Below are 23837 nucleotides of genomic sequence, written 5' to 3'. Positions count from 1 at the left end.
CGTCTTGGTTTAATTTGATGGTTCATTAACGGTGTGGAGTATCATAGTGTCTGCAACATGACATACGAATGCAAAAATGGCAACTTTCGCAAAAAAAAGCTCTAAGTGAAAGTGCTCTTACTACACTAAGCTGAGAAGCAGGCTCTGTCGTAGTGGGGATGTAATGCCAAGAAGAGGACACAACGTTGTTAATATACATTCTCCATTCAATTTATCACCCATCTGTTGTCCAAATACACCTCTCATAAAAACAGAATACCTTAGCTTCCATAAAGATGATGCCGTCATACTACCACGTTGAAATCCTGTGAATCTAAACAACGATGTTCAAGAATGCAATTTAACATTCATTCACAAAACAAGAATGATTCACGTGTGAATGTTTCTGTTACAATCCCGTGATTGAAAATAAAGTCAAAGATCTACGATCGCATGAGTTCACTGATTTTGATGTTATTCATTGCTTGTGCGCAGTATGTTGAGCGTTCATTTGTACTTTATTTCGATGGTGTTCATTGGGAGAGTTACAATTCGCTTGTGAATGACCAGCAAGAAACTGTCAAGGGAATGAACAGATTTGTCAAAATGAGGCTGAATGAATGAATTTTCCCATGCCTGCCAGCGACAGATTTTATTCCGGCTTGTCTGACTTCGCGTTGTCTTCTATTATGGCCAGTAATCGAATGCATCTATTTCCGGTTTTCAAATCATAAATCGTATCCGTACACAATGCTCTAGAGGACATAATTGGTTTTCCTCTTGAGAGGTTGTCTTCCGTTTTTCCGATTCCGTTCCGTTGCTTAGGTGCCAACAACGGCAGTGTTTTTGGCTGTCTTGCAAATACTCTCTTGCTTATTTGCCCGTATCATAAGCCTTTGAAAATAAGAGAAAATCCGATATAAGTCGGTCGTAATATGCCAATTGATGGAGGCAAATTCAAATCATATTACTTACCAGTTGTTCCTGGCTTGATATTGGATTATCCAGATAAATATTTTACAAAAAACAAGAACAAATCTATAACACAGTCCAAAATTTGTTTACTCCAGACTTTTTTTTTGTTTTTTTTTCTACACTTGACATGACAGACACCAAAAAAAAAAAATATTCATTGTGTACTGTAAAATTACATAATAAATATTATTTTTTCTTTTAACTATAGGATTAAAATCTTCAATTATTCGACCGACAAACATCATCAAAACTTTTGCATTGTTTAATATTTTTTTGCATCGAGTTGTGACGAAAAAAAAACCCATATGTAAAACTTTAACAGTCACGGTTAGCAAAGTGTATTTTTTAGCGTGTGAAGTATTGTAATTTTCACGAATGATTAGACTTTCATGACGAAATTGAGAAGCTGCCAATAATGTACTTCTGGTACATTTTCAAACACCATCCACCTTTCATCCTTGATTTCAGTCACTACCAGCGAGAACACGATCAGCTGGAGCATGAGAACAATGACGATGACTGTAAACATCGGAGGACCAGCTGGTTTTGTTGTGTACACAAAACCAGCTGGTGAGTCGAGAACAAAGAAAAAATGGTAAACATTGAGCCGGCCGGAGAAATCTGTCATGAACATCAGGATAATTGCATGGGCGGCGGTGATCGAAAAGGGGCAGCGAAATCGAAGGCGAAATCTGAGAAAGACGAAATTCAGATCACTAAAGTCTAAGTGGTGAAAAAAATCGCAATAAAAGTTTCTGTGGAAAAAATGCTCAAGAAATTTCTACAGTGAGCTTCATTTAAAATGCCATTTTTTTCAACTGCGTTCTGCGATCAAAGAAAAATGCTTTTCTTGACAATTTCTTGCAACAAATTTTTCACGCATCGAGATAGGCGATTACTTTTCTGTTGAAGTGCATACTCCCCTTAAGGGAAAATTTCTTGCAAGAAATGCTCAAGAAATGATTTTTTAAAAACGAAAATGACAAGCGCGACAACTTCTTGGTTGAAATTTGCGAGCAATTCTGCGCCGAAAGCCCACCGTCCACCCACCATACGGATCGCGTTCACCGGTCCCTTTCCTGTTTCGCAGCGCTCAGCGCCCAAGCACGCTGCCAAACTGTCACCCTGACAGGCTAACCACTTCCGCCTGTTTTCGTTCTCTCTCTTTTTCCGTCATCTTCGATTGAAGAAACTGCACACATTTCGTGTCAGCTTTTAAATTTCAATCAAATTTAGTAACATTTCGATAAAATGGTTAGTTTTTTGTGTGGATCGTTTAGCGCAAATGACGGGCTGTCTGATTATGTGGAATTTGTGTGAATTGTGCGGGGAGTTTAGTGGGAAAATCGGTATTTTCGTGATGACTCGGAACCGGAGTTGATGCGATCCGATTTTGTGTCTGTGTCGAGAGAGTGTTGTATGTGAGGAGGGGTTATGTGAAATTGGATGTCAACAAACTTTCCGGGGCCGGAATTTGCCAGATAAGTAATCTTGTTTTCTTCTACAACAGGCCAAGCGCACCAGGAAAGTCGGAATCGTCGGTAAATATGGTACCCGATATGGTGCCTCCCTGCGTAAGATGGTGAAGAAAATGGAAATCACCCAGCACGCAAAGTACACCTGCACATTCTGCGGAAAGGTAAGAACTTCTACCGAAATTCATTCTATTCGGCAGTCATTGATTCCATTTTTCTACATTGCAGGATGCTATGAAGCGTTCCTGCGTCGGAATCTGGTCCTGCAAGCGATGCAAGCGCGTCGTCGCTGGCGGTGCCTGGGTGTACTCGACCACTGCTGCGGCCTCGGTCCGTTCCGCTGTTCGTCGTCTGCGCGAAATGTAAAAAGAAAGGCTGTATTCCATCGAATGATTTACCTAATACCAATAAGTGAATGAAACGTTACTTTAAATCATCGTCATACATCGGCACTCGTACAAAAAAGCTGCTGGATTGTGCCCCCTAGAGCAACCAGGAATCCGTGTATGCAAAAAAGGGAAAGGATGAGAAAAGTGTGTGGAATAAAGAAGGAGATCCATCTTCTGGAAGGTGAATTAATCTGAAAACGAACAACTTGTGGATATTATGCTGAAATTATGAGAAAATCCGATCTGATTAGATTAGCCTTCCGGTCGTCGAGCGGTTTGCACCCGTCAGAACCACCGCGCTGTTGTTGTGAACGCAGAGCGAGGTTTCTTTTCAGCAGTGTTGTATAAAATACAACAGCGCCACTACTGAAGTGCTAAGACGCGGTTCATCAAAATCGTAGTGTATGTGCAGATGTGATGGAACAAATGGTACAGATTTCATCTCCGGTGTGGAAGATTTCACAAGCCAACGGGACAAGAAATCAAGGATACAACTTCTGCATGAATAGCGAGCAATAAGTAATGCAAACAAATAGTAGTTTTTGTCGCAAACCGAATAGCGACATCCGATATAATTGTTCCCAATAGTTTTTCGAAAGTAGTTACTTTCGAAACTATGTTTAACATAACGTATTGAAAATGCTGTGAAAGTTATATACAAAGGTAATTTTCGGTTTAGTGTTAGACCGACAATTTGATCCATTACAGGGCTGGTAGCAGGTCTCTTTTTAGAGACTTGGTCACTATTTTAATGCAAGTCTCTAAACATTCTTAATTTTATTCGGTTTATTCTACGAGTGGCGTGAGGTTATAATTGTCGGTGTCGTATAACGAGGTGAAGTATTGTCACCAGCTATACGAGACCGACAAATCTCACCTCATGCCACTCGTAGAATAAGTCCAAAGGTTTCAGAGCAACATTCAGAGACTATTCCAATTGTGCTTCAAGTTTTGCTTAGATTCCCAGAAGAAAAGCTTCAAGAACTCATCTATGATTTTTCCAAATATTTCTTGTAGGATTCTTCCAGGGATTTCTTCAGAAATTCCACTACGGATTCCAATTCTCCCAGCAACTGTTCCAGAAATACTTGGAAAAAATTCTCCACAATTTGCACCAAGAAGTTCCTGAGCACTCTAACGCTACTACCGCCAGTAATTCCCATTCCCACGGAGATTACAAGTTTTTCCATAGGCTATCACAAGATTTTTCAGTTAGAACGTCTACCGAACGTATCCTATGGCACTACCCTTTTCATCAACGTTCCACAACATCCCATAACACCTATAGAGGTCCCCAAGCAAACTGCTACGAACACCAACGCACAATAAATCTTACACAAGTCGATTTCCTCAGAATGAAAACGTATCGATGTTTGTTTGATGACATTGAGCTTTCGGTCAACGGCAGGCCAACAAGGAAGTGGTTGCTTTGCAGCAATTCTGTTTATATTTGGATTCTCACAACAAACAAAAGCAATGTTGTGACAGTTCTCACAGCAAACAAAGAAAATTTTGTCAACATTGCACTACTACGCAGGCAATTGGATTGGACTATGAGAGGTCTTACACTCAAAAAAATCCACATGTCAAGGCTACGTGAAATTTCACGTAGATCCCTATAAAATGAACTTTTCCTCCTTTTACCTGACAACGGTAACAATCATCTAACCGTTGGTAAGGATGAAATGAGCCTTCAGTAATATTTACTGTTAAAGATCATCACCCCTACGTGAAAATCACGTACCCCACTTAGATTCATTTCGATAGGTAGGGTAGAAGTACCAATTATGGCTATAGTACCAATTATGGCAATAGTGGGAACAAAAAGAGATTTTTCTTATTGTTTCACTAGACTATAATGACTTATATTCACAGGAATGATTAAACTATTTGTTTTTGATGGTAACTAAACCTTGAAAAGAACATTCGTGCAATAAGCTTCGAAAAATGAACATTTGAAAATTTTGCCTCACATATATGTCACCTTCTTAGCAGTTGGCTAAGGGACCTCCGTTACGAAATGTATGTTTTCATCCGGATAGCTGTTTCAACCGATGAATGTATGTTACCTAGTGAGAACAAATAAATAAATTTAGCTGGTATGCAATGAATTCTACTGTTTTAAGTTGGAAATCGTGTTATTTCCACTATGTCGATAACTGGTACAAAGAGTGTATGAGAGCCCAATTATGGCAATACTCTGGAGGCGGTTTGTTTACATTTTTTGATCAGTAAAATAAAAGAAGTAAAGCTATTTTACGGGTGACTTCCACGACGGGACGGTTCGGTAAGGCATTATCTTCATGTTTTGTACTCAATTACTAAGATTTTTCAATCACACGTTCGAAAACGTTCGCGAGCGGAAGATGCTAATTTCATGATAGAGAGGGGTTTTCAGCGACACTCGATTTTTGAATTTTTCCTCTTTTTTCGTTAAAAATTGGCACTGGAAAGGTAGTGTGAGATCATTAATGCTGTTTTGTATCATAATTTGCATTTACACTACATTTTGACTTCTTTTTCGAAAATTAATTTCCTCCCATGAACCCATTACAAAAAAATGATTTAACATCTATTTAACCGTAAATTTTTGGAAAATTTTATGAGCGATATCTTCATTACATATTAGCGTTGCATTATCATTCGCTCTTTAAGGCGTTTGAGTTCATTTCGTGCAAATATTCGATAGTCCATAATTGGTACACTTTTATGTCGAATGCTAGGAACGCTATTGCCATAATTGGTACAAAGACATCGCTTTTTAAAATCCATTTTTAGAAGCTTAAAGTCAATTTAGTACTAAAACTGTTTAAATCAACAGATTCACAAGGCTTTAAACTAGTAATTGACACCAACAAGTCATGCTTGCGTTTTAGAAACGCGGTTACAACTTGATTTTTATTACTACTGTTGACATATTGCATCCATAATTGGTACACCTACCCTAGTTCATTCTGTGTTGTGGTTTGATGTTTGACATTTCATATTACGTTCATCGTTTGTTGTGCTCGAGATGGTGAAGATGAGGTCAGTTATTCTTAAAAGAATTTCTAATTTAAAGTATGGAGGTGAATCTTTTTTGTTTGCGAAAAGCTAAAATGCAATTCAATTCAGCATCAGTTTTGTGGCTCGAAGAGATTTTGCGGCATCTGATTGATTTTTTTTCATTCTACCCAAAGCGTGAGTATTATTTTTTTTGCATTGTTTTATCGAATGTACCGACATTGTGTGATTCTGCAGGAGCTGTGTAAATCTGGATCTTCAGACAACCTGGGTACCAAGTTGTATACCTGTTTACATCTACTGAACAGAGCACCACTACCCAACGAAGCATCTAGTAACTCGGTCGGAACTACCTAGCTACTACGGCTGTATCAAATTTGAGCACCATGTCATCGATTTAATGTAATAAAACACTTTTCTTCAGATAGTTGAATACTTTTTGATTTAAATAAACCTTATGAGATTTGAAATGAAGCAGAGTAATTACTATGGAAATTGTTGATGGATTTTACGGGAACATCATCTAGCATGTACTTGAACGGCTTGTGAAAGATACGGGAGAATTCACGTAGCTGTTACGTGAAACATCGGTGGAAGTGACGACGTTGAAGTGTTCATGCGTTCATTCTGTGTTACCTATGATCCACGTAAGTGCTACGTGAAAAGTGGGATGGAAAAAAATCACGTATGTGTCCACGTAATAATGACCTGTGGATTATTTTGAGTGTAGAGTTCTCTGCATCTCTTTTTTTTTTGCGTCGTCCGATATATTTTGCTTACGATTTCGCGCGTTTTCGTCGCCGGAGAATATTTTTTTCCCTGTTTTGGAGCGTCTTGCTGGATAGTGCTTCGTGAAGCCCAAGCAGGACAGTTTGGTTTTGCGTCGTCCGTAAGATTTTGCTCACGGTTTCGCGCGTGTTTTCGTCGCCGGAGAATTGTTTTTCCCTGTTTTGAAGCGTCTTGCTGGGTAGGTAGGGGTAGCCGGGGCGGTTTGGCCAATGGGGTGGAATGAGCACCCCTTGAAAACTGCATAAATTCTTGAATTTTCATCTGAAACGACATGCAACCCCAAAGCTAACAAGGAAATGTAGCAATAGACATGCAACAAGTCAGTGTTCTAAACTCAAAGAAAAAGAAATAAATGAAGTTTGAAAAAACTGCCCATATTGCCCCGAATGGCTCTTTCAAAATTCATCATTTTAGAATGATGAAATTTAACTGTTAGAATGATATTTAAAATTCAATCTTTTTGCACGGAGTGTTTATAAATACTAATAACTTTCAAGTGTAGTGAAAAAAATAGTTGAATTTTTAGAATATATGAGATAATTTTACAACCAAAAATAGGGTGCTCATTTCACCCCATCGGTAAAAAATCGACTCAAAAAATTACAAATTTTGAAAAATCTCTCATTCATTCGGGAATTTTATCAGACCACAGAAATCATACAGATCTAGTGTATTCATCTAAGAATTGTTGGAAATCACGTAAAAACCCGGAGTTTCCATAATATGTTCAGCACTTTTATCGAATTTTTCTTAAGGTGGCCAAACTGCCCCACTTTCCCCTATTTGGGAAGGCCCAAGCAAGTTTTCGGAACGCCAAGAAGTTTTGCTGTCAGTGTCAGTTTTGTGTTCAGTCGAGAATGGATTACCAACTGGTGAGTTCGTTTCATGCTTATGATAACACATTTTTTCTTGAAAGCGTAACTTTTATGTAATATTAAAACAAATTTTGTATGGTTCGTCACTATAAGTGTCGGCATTATGCTATTTTCTTATACAATTTCAATATACATATATTTTTCTCTTTTTGACATTATTAAAAATTATCTTTTGAATTGTTCAACATTGTGAATGTTGACGTATTTTTTAAAACTTCTACCATATCGAGACAAAATGCACAGTAATACTCATATGTCATTTTCAAACAAAGTATGTATGGTTCGTCACTACAAGTGTCGGCATTATTCCTGTTTCATATAATTTAAAATATATACATGTAATTTTCAGTTTTCGACATTAATAAAAACGTCTTTTGAATTGTTCGACATTATAGATGTTGACCTATTTTTTAAAGCTTCTACCAAAAACTTCTCGAGGCGAAAATACAAAACTAGCTTTAAATATAAGTCGTATATTTCCCCCTTGTCCATAGATCGCATCACCGACCAGAGGTGACTCCCAGATCTTTTCCTCCCTCACTAATAAACACCCTTCCCGTAGTGATTGTGGAGATGCAGAGGTATTCTCGGTCTCTAGAAGCAACAATCATTACACCCTAACATTCCTTCCCCATCCCAACTGACTGTAAGGACTTGGCCGGCGCCGTTTTTGATCAATAATATTAGATCTGCTAAAATTGCACTTCGAGAGTAAGCGGAAACTCCCATCCCTTATTCATTTGGATCGTAGTGCAATTCTTACCAGTTCCGATCAATCACGGAGTAGCAACCATTGACATGTACAGTCAGTCTATGCTATGTAGAGTTCTCTGCATCTCTTTTAAGGTGACACATCTCGGAATCCAAACATGGCTGGCACAATGGCCTGCTTGTGCACCTACTCGCGATTTTAAAGGCACTAATCTGCTGAAACAATGAATGTACAAAGTAGATCTCCTTATTTTAAGCTTTCTGCTAGTGCACAAAGCTAAAATAGAAATTGCACTGCAGTATGATGCTTTTTTCGCGAGATTTGTGCCTTCAAAGTTTTGGTATATCATTGAATTTTGATTCCAAGCTGTTTCACCTTAAGTAGGAGTTCAATCAATAATCCTTTCGCACAAACGTGGGCCAGGATAGCTCTCGACTATTGGAGGATTCGTCAATCTTGTCTAAGAGACAGAGATTAGTCCCAAAACTCTGGCTTCGGTAACGGACGGGAAGGAGGCAACCCTCATACAATGGTCTACGGCTGTACCACCTACGAATTTATGTGATATGCTTAATGCTAATGCTAATGGAGTAATTGCTGCCGTTTTTCATATAACGCGAAACCATCCTTCCATCAGCGAGCGGTTGAAGAGAAGCGTACAGAAGAGGGCCAGCGATGAACAGCACGTCTTGATGATGAAGCAAAGGGCGAACCATTAATTACGTAAGACAATTGTGACGGTTTTTAAACCCCCCCTCCCCCCATGGTAAGATTTTTTGTATGAAAATTAAAAAATAATTTGCATGGCGCGTAAGAAATCTCAAGCCCCCCGAGTCCATCTAAATGCCCGTCCACGCTCCCTCCGGAACAGCGTCATGCTGAGATTGCCTCTAACTCGAACCAACTACGGACTTCCCGGAGCACTTAGTGGATTGCAGCGAGTGTTCAATAAAGTCGCATCATTGTTCGACTTCAATACCACCCGAGAGATGCTTCGCCGAAGGTTTTTATCATTTTTTGACAAACGAAGAGTTTAGTTTAAGTTTTATCTCTTGAGTGTTTAGTGCTTTTGTTAAGTTTTTGTCGTCTATTTGTTTTATATATATTTTAGACATCATTGGGGCTACAACTTGCCTGTTGATGTGTTTCGAATAAATAAATAACCCCTTACGTAATTAATGGACAGCCCCAAAGTTGCAGCTTATCCGGATCTGGACCTTCCGAATCATCGATGTGAAGCAATTTCCTAGTCATCTTTCTCGGCGAACGAAATCAAAGGCATGTTGAGATCAAACAACGGCAAACTATTCAAGTTCATTCAAAGGTGGTGAGTTATTATTTGACATGGCTTGAAAGAAACACGATAGTAAGTTTGCGGACTCAGCTGATGACGATGACGTAGTATTCTCGTAGAACATGTTGGGAGGAATTCCGTTATTTGTTGTTCGCTGCCGAACGTGTTTCCAAAGATGCTGTGGGTTCTTCCCAGATATCTTGACATCGTTTTCGACGCGGAGCACGTAAGACCTAAAGCACTCGTGGGCTTCGTGGCCTTGCGGTTAGCGGCGTCAGCCGTATAGGCGTATTGTGCCACGGGGTGTGGGTTCGATTCCCGCTCCAGTCGGTGAAAACTTTTCGTCAAACGAAAAATTCATCGCTGGGCTTCTGGGTGTTTCATGTTGTCCGTTGCCTAATGTTAGTAATCGTTCAGTTATTTTATGCCAAGTGACCTTTTGCTATATGGGCTCTCCATCAATATATTTTGCCTATTTCATTAATGAGATAATACTGAAAGAAGGGTGCATCACTATATATGCAAAAATAAACATATAGTCTGTATATTTTATGGGAATGTATTAAACAAAGGGTGCATATTATTGCAAAATACTCATGAATAGGGGGATTAGGGGCATATTGGACACATTAGGTAAATGCTTATTTTACATAGAATGGAAATATGTGTCTTTGCTTTAAAATAAATCCACCGCTTCCTCTGCTTTGCTTAGGGTAGATGTACCAATAGTGGAGGTACTAAGCACGATTGAACTTCGTTTAAAAGCCTTAATTCAATAAGCGCAATTAATGTACATGTTAATGTTGCAACGGGAAGTAACGACCTTTGACTTAATGAGAAAAATGATTTCATCGCAGTAATCCACGGCATGTTAGTGAAAAATAATACCTCCACTATTGGTACACTGTTCCTTTAGTTGCGGTATTTCTTTAATTTGTGTTCCTATAGTTGCAGTATCCGTGGGTTTCTTATGGGATTCTCCACTATAGGAACACTTTACCGCAACTATTGGTACAAACAAGAAAAGTTTTAGCAATTTTAGGGATATTTCATCAGTTTTGAAGCAATTTGAACGCTCTTTTCAACTATCCGTGTATCAACAAGCCAAAACGTCGATTGGCAGTGTCGGTTCTGTGGCTAATGCAATAAAACCAGTGAAAACGGCACTACCGCAACTATAGGAACACCCACACCTAAGGGAACACTTACCCTATAAACTAATTTGGAGCTGAGAAAAAAATATAGTAGAATTTCAGAGGACAAATGAAGCAAAGCGTAAACTTTTATACCGTCAAAACGTTCATATACAATACAGATTTCGTACAGTTTATAAAGTTTTGCCGCAGACAGACGTTTAAGCAGGAACAAATGTATTCAAAATTCCTGTGTAAATTCTACCGTGGTGTCACCTAGGGAGCAAATTGCTGCAGTACAGTGACAGTTCGTAAAAGCACGTGGCATCTACTTCTCGCTTACCACCCAATCCACCACCCACTGAACAAAACTATCAAAACAATCACTTTAGAAATGATTCACACAATTGTGATACTTTCACGCCATTTTATTTTACGTGACTAACGATCATTCAAGGTTATTATACTAGTATGAATCTGTGAGTAAATTAAATGCCAACTTGTGGTAAAAATTACAAAAGATTTAATTAACTTTTACATGAGAAATTAGATCCAAAAGGGAACATCACCCACCTAGCGCAAAGAAAAGGTGCATAGTTTTTAGCGTTGAGCTCGCCGGCTGTGGGAGCGGTTGTGTGTCATGCTGTCAACGAAATGTGATCGGGGTGGTGGCGGGACGTATACGCCACTAACGCCATCTGTTAGCTGATTGCCACTTGGCGATTTGTGGCGGCCATGTTTTTACACAAGTGGCTGAGTCTAACTTGAACGTCTGTCTGCGGTGTTCTTATGAGCACTTCCACAGTTATTAACTGAGAGCTTACTATGCCAATGACCATTTTTGCATGCGTATATCGTGTGGCAGGTACGAAGATACTCTATGCCCTGGGAAGTCGAGAAAATTTCCAACCCGAAAAGATCCTCGACCGGTGGGATTCGAACTCACGACCCTCATCTTGGTCTTGCTGAATAGCTGCGCGTTTACCGCTACGGCAATCTGCGCCCCCACATAAGGTGACTCACGCAAAGCAATAATTAAAAAAAGAAAAAAAATGGATATTCATATAGCTTTCTGGGGAATGGTGTATTCTGGGGAATGGAATTCTGGGGAATGTTACATTCTGGGAAACGATTTTCTGGGGAATGGTTCATTCTGGGGAACGGAATTCTGGGGAATGGTTTTCTGGGTAATGTTATAGAATCTCCCCAGACCACCAGGGACGTCTATTTCCTACATTGACCAATTGTTTCCGTAACGGTACATTTCGATGAATGATCATGTGCAGCTCCAGATAAAATTGAAGTCAGATGCTGCTGTCTGGTACCCGTCAGAGCAGAGAGCGGTACAAGGAAGCAAGGGCAGCCAAAAAACGGATCCATCGCAGAAAAAAAGGAGCATGAAGAGGCAGTAATTGCTCAGGCGCAAGAAGCTATGGAACAGAACGACATGCGACGGTTCTACGAATCCGTCAATGGTGTGCGGAGAAAACAGCGCCGTCTCCCGCCATGTGCAACGACCGCGAAGGAAACTTGCTGACGGATAAAACAATGGTGGCCGCCAGATGGAAAGAGTACTTCGAGTCATTGTTAAACGGAGATTACGGAAGTGGATCTGGTAGCAGAACTCAAATCGATGCAATGGACAGTCTGTGGAACCTCCAACGCTAGATGAGGTAAAGAAAGCTATCAATGGGCTGAAGAACAACAAGGCTGCTGGGAAGGACGAGCTTCCGGCCGAACTTTTCAAACACGGAAGAGCAGCTGCACGAACTCCTTCACCGTATCATTTCGAGGATATGGGAGGAATAACAAATGCCTACTAGATGGTTGAAAGGTCTCATTTGCCCTTTGTACAAGAAAGGGCATCGACTGGAGTGCGCCAATTACACTGCGGAACACGTTTTTGTCTCCAGCATCAAAATACCTCTAGGGTAGGTGTACCAGTTATGGCCATAGTGGTTCCCTATTTCGCCATACGTGATATTTTGAATGCCTTCACATTTTGAAAAATCTTTTGTGTTTTAGCAGTAAAATAAAGGATAAATCTTGATGTTAAAACATTCAAAAAGATTAAAAATGTAAAAGTTATCCAAATTTTGCATATGGCCAAATAGGGAACCACTATGGCCATAACTGGTACACTTTCCCTATTTACTTAATCAAGGGTTGCTGAATCTATTGCCGTTTACAGAAATATCATAGCACGTCTAGTTTTTGAGATATTGGTTGTTGAAAATGCAAAAATTGACTATTTCAGCCAACTTGCATGCAAGTTTTCCAGCTTGTACGGCAATTTATATACTTAATTTGCCACAGAATTCAAACTTTATGTGTATAACAATACTTATCATCAAAGTTTATAATGTTTTTGATGCGGAAAAGTCATTTTTTGATGGTTTAGAAAAGTATTGTATTTTGCCATATAAGAGAAACGAAGAATTTTGTATGGAGACTGCAAGCATGTTGAAAAAGATAGGTTTAATCTAAATTTAATTGTAAAATTTCAACCAAAATATATCTAAAACGAAAGGTTAAGTCCTTTTTTGCATGCTTGGTGGATAAGATCACAAAAAAGCTTGATAAAGTATACTTCAAATTTTAGGTAAACATCAATAAAACCAATGTTTTATACAACTTTGGCGACCTGTAGCTAAAAATTGTGACGTGCTGGGAAATTTCTGAGAACGGCATCAGATTCAGCAACCCCAAATCTACTAGAGACACATAATTTGATCCTTGAGACACGCAAAAATGTCGCTGTGTTACCGAGGGATAAAAGTCCTTAATTCGGGGTACAAAATCATGTCTGGAATTCTGTTCAACAGATTGACCGTATGAGGAGTCCTTTGTCGGTGAATACCAAGCTGGTTTTCGATAGGGCCGATAAATTCCGGGAGTACAACTTGCAGACTCATCATCTGTTTGTAGATTTCAAAGCAGCGTACGATTCTGTGAAGAGAAACGAGTTGTGGAAAATTATGTCCGAACATGGCTTTCCGGCGAAGCTGATTAGACTGAGTCGTGCAACGCTTGATGGATCGAAATCAAGTGTGCGGGTGGTGGACGAGATTTCGTCATCGTTCGTAACCTTAGATGGATTGAAACAGGGTGGCGCTCTTTCTAGCTTGCTGTTTAACATAGCGCTCGAGGTGCCATCAGGAGAGCCGGTGCGCAGAGAAGCGGTACCATTATCATACGTTGTCATATGCTCCTTGGCTTTGCGGACGATATCGACATCATCGAGATTGACCGTCGGGCAGTGGAATAGGCGTTCGTGCCTTTCAAGAGGGAGACAGCGAGGATCGGGCTCACGATCAACACCACAAAAACGAAATACCGTACACCCCCATTTAATTTGAACGGTACCTCATGCAAACCATCGGGATTCATTTTTAATTTGAACATCTAGTCACCCTTAAAACGTGTTTCTGGTCACCTCTTTCACTGTTTTGTTTTGATTCTGCGTTCCGTTCCACAGCGTTCCATTCCACTTTACCCCGTTCCATGAGCTAAATGACGTTTGAATCATTTTTAATCTGAACGATGTGCAAATTAGCGGGGTACAAATTAAAAAGTGTTCAGATTAAATGTGCTCAAACCAACGGGGGTACCCGGTACATGATAGCTGGTGGTCAACGTAGGTCCGGACGTGTAATGGTAGCGAAATTGTGCTAGGTGGTGAAAAATTTGAAATGGTGGAAGAATTTGTGTATCTTGGAACCAGGGATGGGAAAAGTACTGTAGCAAACATTTACCGCCTCTACATTTACATGTTTCTACACGACCATCAAAATCCAAAGCAAACCACGACTGTTCAAAACAAAAAAAAAAAAAATGTCACGGCTCTTCAAAACTGTAATCTTCTTCTTCCCAACGTTTTCAAACCCGAATGCGAAATAACTCGACCACAGTGGTGACACAATTTTTGCGGTTTTCAAGGTTTTGCATTTTTGCTCGTTAAAGGCAGCATGAAATTGAACTTGTTTAAATATATTGCAATGGAATGATTGTGTTCTTGCTGTTAGAGCTAATAGATTTCAATTAGTTGAAAACACAAGCAAAATATTAGCGATTGAATTATTTACCATTTTTTTCAATCATTCACCTCGGGATGGCTGCCCGAAAACGATCATAGAGGACAGACAAAAACATTCAAGCAGTATGTGAACCGTTGGCACCGCAACGCCTGATGGTATTCGCTCTAACGAAGATACGGTGCTGCCATCTGGAAAAAGTTTACTCTATGCGTGAAGCGTCGAAAATTTAACCCGGCAAGGTATATGAAGTGAAATTTCAAATGCTTTATATAAAATTAATTACAATAGCTATTTAAATTCTTTACAGTACATGTTGATAGACTGTTGATGGGCTACATTATAGACACATTATTTTGATTTTTATATTTTACCCTCAATGACGGAGGAAATTACCACAGTTGACCCTATGCGTGAAGCTCCGATTTCTTTACATGGCAAAGCAAAGGAAGTCTATTTCCAAATGCTTCTAAAAAATTCAAAACTAAATTGATTTAAATTGTGTTAAGTGTACGGGGTTAGATTTATGATAAGCTATAGAATCCGCATAATATTGAGGAAAAATTATAAAAATCAAAATAATGTGTCTATAATGTAGCCCATCAATCTATCAACATGTTCTGAAAAGAATTTAAATAGCTATTGTAATTAATTTCATATAAAGCATTTGAAATTTCACTTCCTATACCTTGCCGGGTTAAATTTTCGACGCTTCACGCATAGAGTAAACTTTTTCCTAACTATTGTAATTAGTTTTATATACCGTAATGTGCTCTAATTCAGCGCATTGCCTAATTCCGCGCATTTCATACAACATTATTTACAAATACACATCAATACTGCAGCAACTTTTAACGCCATTTGATGCTACTTTGATTTAGAATAAGTTTGAATTACAAATAAAAGCAAATAGAGCAATTTTTCGCGACGTAAAAAAATAATCAGTGGAGGCCCGTCTGTAAATACGTTGGAGGTTCGTTGTTGAATGTTTCTTTATTTTGTCAAATCTTACGAGCTAAGTTACATGTATTGATTATGCATATCGATAGAGACAGAATATATCAAAGAGAGATGGATAGAGTTGCGCTGTGCCAGTGAGCTACGGGTGAGTGACGATCGTTAGCGAGAACCAGATGTAGGTCAGTTAAGTGCAATGCCTTGCAATGCGTGGCGATGCATTGCCGGGTGTTCTATTACAGTTTGTTACTTTATGTTTTGGTTTTAACTTCCCACGCCACATGTTGGCGAGGTGTGGAATGATTTGGGTTCGAAAGGTTTGTCAACTCAAGTGGGTTTCGAAATGTTATCAAGTGGAGTGTGGGAAACGCGAATGGTTCTTCGTAGGCAATAATATAATGTGAAATGATGCAGGCACAGCACACCTACCCCCTTATGAAAAGAATGGTTAACGTAGTTAACTATTCGTTAATAATGAAATAGATTATACAATTTCGATGATATATATATATATTTATTTTTTTTTTCACTTTTACTTCTACTTAATAATCCTATTTTTATGCACTTCTTGTTGTTCTTTTGATATAAAATGTTCGATTGTTACATTCGGGTGATCTATGTTTATTATTTTAAATGGTCCTGAATACACGGGATCAAGTTTCCTTCTATTTTCTATTTTCAACCAAACTGTGTCTCCAATTTTTGTTTCTAATGGGTTTGATTTTTGTGCTTGGGTTACATTTCTTGAAGTTTTAGGTTTATCCAATAAGATTTTTGCTTTTGTACATGCTGTTTGAATTCGGTATTTCATCTCAGTAAAATATGAATCTGTGTTATATACTGGGTCTATATTTTCGGTTAAATTACTTGCAAACTGGAACTGTCTCCCATATACTAATTCGAATGGTGAAAATTTGTGTTCGGTATGTGGTGTAGTATTGTAGTAAAATGTATAATAGGGCAACCATGAATCCCAATCATCATGTTGCTCGTTAATAAATTGTCTCAAGTATTCGTTAAGACATCGGTGGTTACGTTCTAAACTTCCTATTGTTTCTGGATGGTATGCAGTGGAGAAATTTTGTTTAATTTGAAGCAAGTTGCAGATATTATGAAATAACTCATTCCTATATTCAGTACCCATGTCTGTTTTGATAACAGACGGGCATCCATATTTTAGAATTAAATTTTCGACGAACGCTTTAGCTAGCGTGTTCGCCTGCTTATCGACTAAAGGGGTAACTATGACATATTTAGATAATTCGCATTGGATAGTCAATGCATAGCGATTACCTTTGTTGGATCTCGTAAATGGTCCTATTGTGTCCATTGAGATTGTTTGGAATGTTTTTTCTGGTGTCGATGTATGTGTAAAGTGTTCTTTTGTTTTAATCGTGTGCTTGTTCTGCTTACAGAAAAGACAGGATTTAACGTATTTTGTTATATCGGATTTCATATTAGTCCAGTAATAACTACGTCTCAATTTTTGAAGAAGTTTGTTTATACCTACATGTCCTCCTAAGGGTGTCACGTGGTTTTCTTCGATGATTTTCATGATTTCATGCTCCTCTTTTAATATTTGTGCTGGGGTGTAAAGAATTAACTGAACGTTAGTCAGTGTTTCGTTACACATGACTTTAAAACTTTCAGGTGTCAACATCTTGAAAATTTCGTCATTTCGAGCAATTGCTAGCTTATCGATTTCAACGTCTTTGGCCATGTCGTTGATTGTTTTAAGGTACCTTGTTAGATTAAGTTTTTTCAATGCATAGGGAAATTGAGCTTGCGCAATAACCCCTTTCACATTTTTTGAATAAATTGTCGCATATAGGTGGTTATTTTCACTTGAAAATTTCAGTTTGAGCATATTAAATGCATCAATATTATTTATAGAATCATATGCCATAAGGTGATCAGTCTTATTAGCAGTCTGAATTCTTGGACTTTGTTGAGGTGTTCGAGTCATGGATCTTGTTTGAACTCTTAGTATTTGAAGATTTTTGAGTTGTTCCGAATCTATGCTGATACGAGATAGTGCGTCGGGCCCAACGTTTTCCTTTCCTTTCACGTATTCAACGTCGAAAACGAACTCCTCTAAATCTACTCTCATTCGAGTAAGTTTCGATGAGGGATTTGTCATGGAGAACAAGTATACTAGCGGGCGGTGGTCAGTTCTGACCACGAATTTTCTACCATAAAGATATGGTCTAAAATATAAAATAGCCCAGTGGATTGCTGTTAGTTCTTGTTCTATGGTGGACTTGTTGCTCTCGCCTTTCGTTAATGATCGGCTGGCGTATGCCACTGGTAGGTCAATATCACCATGATTTTGTGACAATACAGCACCGCATGCTAGTTTGGATGCGTCTGTGCTGAGAATAAATGTTTTGTTAAAATCGGGGAACTTCAATATTTGAGGGGATAAAAGTTTATTTTTGAGTGAAATGAAAGCTTGTTTACAGTGTTCGTCCCAGACAAATTTTGCATTTTTACGCGATAAAGCATTTAATGGAGCGGCTATATCCGCGAAGTAAGGAATAAAACGCCTGTAGTAATTACAGAACGCGACAAATCTTTTTACTTCGTCTGCGGTTTTTGGCTCGGGATAGTTCAGAATAGAAGAGTATTTACTTTTATCGGGTTGGATACCTTGTTCAGAAATGTGATGTCCTAAATAGGTAACATCAGCGCAGAAAAAATTACATTTGGAAGGGTTCAATTTCAGATTAAATTTCCGCAATTTTTCGAAAACTTGTTCAAGGTTAGCTAAATGATGGTCAACTGAGCATCCGACTACTATGATGTCGTCTATGTAAAGGAATGCACTCTCAGGAGGCAATCCGCTCAGAGCAATGGTCATCATTCTCTGAAAACTATTTGGTGAAATGTTCAAACCGAATGGTAGACGGTTGAATTCAAAATGACCAGAAGTCGTGGAGAAGGCTGTATACCGTTTAGAATTATCATCGAGTTCAACTTGATGAAAACCGGACATCAAGTCTAAAGTGCTGAAGTATTTGGCTCTACCTAGTTGATCGAGAATGTCGTCTATTCTAGGTAAAGGGAATTTATCGGCTACTATCTTTTTATTTAGTTGCCGAAAATCTACGACCAAACGCCATTTCTTGGTGTCTGTTGTGGACTTTTTTGGTACAAGAAGTATGGGGGAGTTGTATGGCGATACTGAAGCTTGTATTATATTATCATTTAAAAGTTTATCGACTTGTGTATCAATTTCTTGTCGATGAATTTCTGGTGACCGATAATTTTTAATATATACCGGTACGTTATCAGACAAATTTATGTTTTGTTTATAAAAATTATTACTCGACAGTGTATCTCCTTCAAGAGCAAATATGTCATTAAATCTTCCGCAAAGATTTAGAAGTTTTTGTTTAAAATTTTCTGGTGTATTTTTTAGTTTCAGCTCATCAAAAAGTTTCTGGTTTCGTTCTTTAACATGGGATTTGTCATAACTGAGAATGTGGTAATGTTTAAGCGGTATATAAGTTCTTTCGAAATTTCTATCAATGCGTATGGTTTCATCATTCGTGTTGATTAATTTCACAACATGACTTTGGGAGCTTACTATTGCGTTAGCACAATAAACTCCAGGTTTGAGTTCCTTCGATAGTAGAACATAGTTGTCATTGATTTCTTCAGTGTAAACGTGTTTATAAATTTCGCATCTTGGTGGTAGGATAAAATCTCCGTTCAAGTTATCTTCAATTGGAATTTCTTGCGTTTCTCCGTTGGTAATGACTGTTAAAAACCAGGTGTCGTAATTTATGGAACAATGATATTTTGTAAAGAAATCTCTGCCGAGAATTCCGTCTGTCGGTATAGGAAAGTTTTGATCGACCAATTGAAATTTATGTTGTAGTGATATACCATTTGGAAACGAAATATCTATTGAAGCGGTTCCGATAGTTTCTGTAGAGAGGTTATTTATGCCGGTTATCTGACATTTTTCTGAAGAATTTATCAAACAGGATTGTTTTAGCGAATTAACTTTAAAAATAGAAACTTCGGCACCGGAATCTACTAACAGAGTTGATTCTGTTTCTGAAAAATTTAACTTTAGATAAATAAAATTGCTGCAAGTTGTATTAATTTGCAAGCATTTTCCATTTTTCATTGACGAGTTATGTGATGTATAATCTGGCCCTGTGGTTGAGTCTGCTGTTGCTGGGTAATGGGTTGGCCTTGGTATGCTCCTTGGCTCCCAACTTGGCCCGGTTGAGGAGCTGGTTGGTTTCCCGATTGGGCATAGAAAACACGTGGAGCTTGATTATGGAATCTGCCACGTTGATTACGGCCGTAGTTTTGGTTGTTTTGCCTATGGTAACCATTACCATTATTATTTCGTCGATAGTTCGATGAGTCGTTCGATTGATATCTACCATTTCGTCCGTAATTAGCGGGACGGTTTCCGTTTCCACGGCCTCTGTGGTAGTTATTCGTAGAGCGACCATCGTTATGTGGGTTATTCCGGGAATTCTGTCGGAAATGTAAGACACTATTTGTAGGTTTTTCCGTTGTTTCGTTCTCGGTTACTTTTTCCACCGCGGCAGTAAGGGTGGAGAATTGACCAGCTTTTAGAAGAAGTCTGGTTTCTGAATTTTTAACTCCAGCTGCAAGAGCTTTTACGCCTGCTTTTACAGACATTCTTGTAGCTGTGTCAACTGGAACGTTTTCGCTTATGTAAGCGCGTTCCAGGTCTAAAGTCAATTTTTCTATTGTTTCTGTAAATTTGCCAATTTCTCCGACCTGTTTTGTTGCGTTCAATTTAGCAACAACTGTTTCTGGTGCTATTTTTATTTTGCACTTCTCTTCAAGTTTTGCTATAATTTCGTCTATATTTTGGGGAGCATCTCCCACTGCGGCCCTAGCCTTTCCTTCCAAGCGAGAAAGGATTACCTGAAGGGCAATCGCTTGGTTTGTATTATCTATAAGTGACTTGCACGCTTTCAGAGCGGCTACTGTGCTCGTCAACTTTTCACCATCACCTTGGTATGTTGGAATTAGCAACGGGATCGTCCTAATTAATTCTATCGCTGACATCTTTGCTTTATTTTTTACTTTTATTGCAAATATTAGTGCTGTTGCTGCACCCTTGAAGGAAGTAACTTGTGATTTTGATTTTATCTCTACTAGCGAAAGAATTGCCAAATGCACTTTCTTCGCTTTTTCTAACAAAATACTATTTTCCTTTGAGTTCTCAATTTGAGCAGCGCCCGTTAATTTATTAATTAGGGAATCGGCGAGATTTTTCTGTTTTAAAAGGATTCTTTTAGAAGACCTGACGCTTACTTTGGCTTTCAATTCATTATAAATGGTTTTTAGTCTATCATATTTTTCATGCATTTCTTGTATTGTGTTTTATGAATGATACAAACACATTATTGCGGAGAGCTACTAATGTTTTTCTAATTCTAGTTTCACGGATCACTACACGATACAAAAAAAAATCGACCCAATTATCGGTTAATTTCGCTCTGACTTGCAGTACTCACTCTTTACCGGTGTCGTTCTCGTTACTCAGCTGCGTCGTCGTCGTGCCCTGCATCGGTTTGATACGCAGCTGGGTTGGCCTCGCCGAGCTGTTGCCCCAGGTTTTTGTGATATGATTTTAAAGATGCTGATGAATATCGGCTACAGGGTGGCTTCGCCGAGCTGGTGTGCTCCGGGCATTTGTGATTTGTATTTTTTTTTTGGAGATGTTGTTGTCCTGCAGCTACTGGTTGGCCTCGCCGAGCTGGTGCGCTCCGGGCATTTGTGATTTGTATTTTTGTAGATGCTGTTGTCCTTCAGCTACCGGTTGGCCTCGCCGAGCTGGTGCGCTCCGGGCATTTGTGATTAGTTTTAAAGATGATAATGATGTGCGGCTTCAAGGTGACTTTGCCGAGTGGTTTCTCCAGGCTTTAAACAATCGCTGCTACCGAGCGGGCTGCTTTCACTGCAATACTTTTTTCACGCTTTTTGTACATTTTATACAGCTTTATTGCTAAATGGATAAGCACTGTGACCAGGATTAGCCACAGCAACAGGGTCTGTTCCTCGTGGTCGGCGCTGTGTTGTTGCTGCTGGTCTTGTATCACCGTTAATTGAATGTCGCCGTTTTCATTATTCTCTTTGGACTGGTGCTTGCCCATAGTCCTTTTAATTTTCACTTGATTTCACTATTTGATTGTTCAAAATATTTGCTGTATTTGAACGTTCGCACTTGTACTTGCACTTGTAAACTGTTCTAAGTCTTTTAAGACTTAGCTCCTGTCACGGTCGCCATGTAAATACGTTGGAGGTTCGTTGTTGAATGTTTCTTTATTTTGTCAAATCTTACGAGCTAAGTTACATGTATTGATTATGCATATCGATAGAGACAGAATATATCAAAGAGAGATGGATAGAGTTGCGCTGTGCCAGTGAGCTACGGGTGAGTGACGATCGTTAGCGAGAACCAGATGTAGGTCAGTTAAGTGCAATGCCTTGCAATGCGTGGCGATGCATTGCCGGGTGTTCTATTACAGTTTGTTACTTTATGTTTTGGTTTTAACTTCCCACGCCACATGTTGGCGAGGTGTGGAATGATTTGGGTTCGAAAGGTTTGTCAACTCAAGTGGGTTTCGAAATGTTATCAAGTGGAGTGTGGGAAACGCGAATGGTTCTTCGTAGGCAATAATATAATGTGAAATGATGCAGGCACAGCACACGTCTGAGTAGACGCCTTTTTTTCAATTTTCTTAGCGCCCGTGCTAAGACTGTAGGACACAAACAAACGTGATTTCTATATTGAAAATGTTTTGTTATTTATGCAATATTCTATGAAACTACTTGCTACAGATGTGTTTCATGATGCTTCTATGAAATCTTATCAAATATTAGCATAATTATTGAGATTTATCCCAAAAAGTAATGGGCGGCATTAGGGCACGTCATTTTTCATAAGTCCCTAATTCCGCGCACTGCTAATTACAGAACAACAAACAAGTAAAACATGCTATATTGGTCTTCACAGCTGAATATTTATCTGAGGAAGTATTTTCATGCATAAATACGTTTCGCAAACAACCGGAATATCGGGGAAGCCCACTTACAGGGAAACTAGCGGCCGTTCAGAAACCACGTGGTCATTCATGGTGGGAGGAAAACTTTGTCCAAAACCAAGGTCCATAAACATTTGTTATTGCATGAACAGTGCAGAATACGAATATACAGACTTAAATTATTTTACAGGAATCCGTGAAAATCAACGTAATCCCAACAGCTGAAAGTTTCGGTGAAATAAATTAACGGAGTACGGTAAATTTTTACAGTTTTCGGTAAAATTTCACCGCAATCCGTTGAATTTCGACGGAATTACGGTGTTTTATTATACCGAACTGATCAGCTGTTTCACGGATTACGGTAAAATAATTTAAGTGTGTAGAGGTAGTCGGGGCGATTTCGCCAAACCGCATATTTTTTTGAAATTTCTTCTGGAATAACATCCAACCCCAAAGCTGACAAGGAAAAGGAAAAAAATATCAACGTCTCCGCAGTCGCGAAACGTCCAAATGCTGAAAAATTGAAAAGTATTGTATTCAAAATAAACTGTTATAAAAATCTCAGTGTTCGGAGCAGTTTTTCCAAAGCTGCTTATAAATCTAAACACAAGACTATAGTTATTTCAAATGTGTGCAACTTTTTCTGGCATAAAATTTCACTTCAAAGGCTTTTTATGTTTCGGTGTGATGCAATCGCAATTGCATATTTGCTGGGATGTTCATGTGAGGGTTTGCGCATGATTGATACAAACACAGAGGAATAAGTAAAAAAACTCAGCAATGACAGAATAAGAAGACCGTCTTCGCGAGTCTCGTCTCAGGAAAAGACTATAACAAATGTTTATCCTTATTTCATGTAATAGTCAAAAAATTATAAAAAAGTCTACGTTACGGCTCATGCAAAACTTTACTTCTTGTTCATACAAAAAGTGTTGTGGAGGGGGGTAAGGGGTTGAAAATGTTCAATTTCAGCGTTACGTAATGAATGGATGCTGCCTTATACAAAATTAATGTTAATTTGATTGTTTTGCAAGTGCGCGGAATTAGGCATTCTTCTGCGCGGAATATGGAAAAGCGTTAAAAAAATGCGCATATTAAGCAATTTCAACGAGTGAACTATTTCAAAAAAATCACAATTGTAACGTGTGAATACATTCTAGTTTATATTTTTGCCAT

The 23837-nt window shown here is 38.7% G+C and overlaps 1 protein-coding gene and 1 long non-coding RNA gene across 2 annotated transcripts; both read left to right on the top strand.

Moving 5' to 3' along the window:
* The first annotated feature begins 2049 nt into the window (after positions 1 to 2049).
* LOC5577566 (60S ribosomal protein L37a) lies at positions 2050 to 3020 on the top strand. The gene is made up of 3 exons (XM_001663386.2): positions 2050 to 2208; positions 2465 to 2593; positions 2658 to 3020. The coding sequence occupies exons 1-3, from the start codon at positions 2206 to 2208 to the stop codon at positions 2793 to 2795; spliced, it is 270 nt and encodes an 89-aa protein (XP_001663436.1). The 5' UTR covers positions 2050 to 2205; the 3' UTR covers positions 2796 to 3020.
* A 2743-nt stretch (positions 3021 to 5763) lies between these two features.
* LOC110675876 lies at positions 5764 to 6291 on the top strand. The gene is made up of 2 exons (XR_002499873.1): positions 5764 to 5998; positions 6059 to 6291. It is a non-coding gene; the product is annotated as an uncharacterized LOC110675876 (long non-coding RNA).
* The last annotated feature ends 17546 nt before the right edge of the window (positions 6292 to 23837 follow it).

The sequence above is a fragment of the Aedes aegypti genome, chromosome 2 (genome assembly GCF_002204515.2).
Source record: "Aedes aegypti strain LVP_AGWG chromosome 2, AaegL5.0 Primary Assembly, whole genome shotgun sequence".
Taxonomy (NCBI): Eukaryota; Metazoa; Arthropoda; class Insecta; order Diptera; family Culicidae; genus Aedes; species Aedes aegypti.
This window is presented reverse-complemented; position numbering and strand designations above follow the sequence as displayed.

Excerpts from the sequence above, each read along its gene's own strand:
- LOC5577566 (XM_001663386.2), top strand. Across the intron at positions 2,594-2,657 it reads CCTGCACATTCTGCGGAAAG|GATGCTATGAAGCGTTCCTG; the intron begins GTAAGAACTTCT and ends TCTACATTGCAG.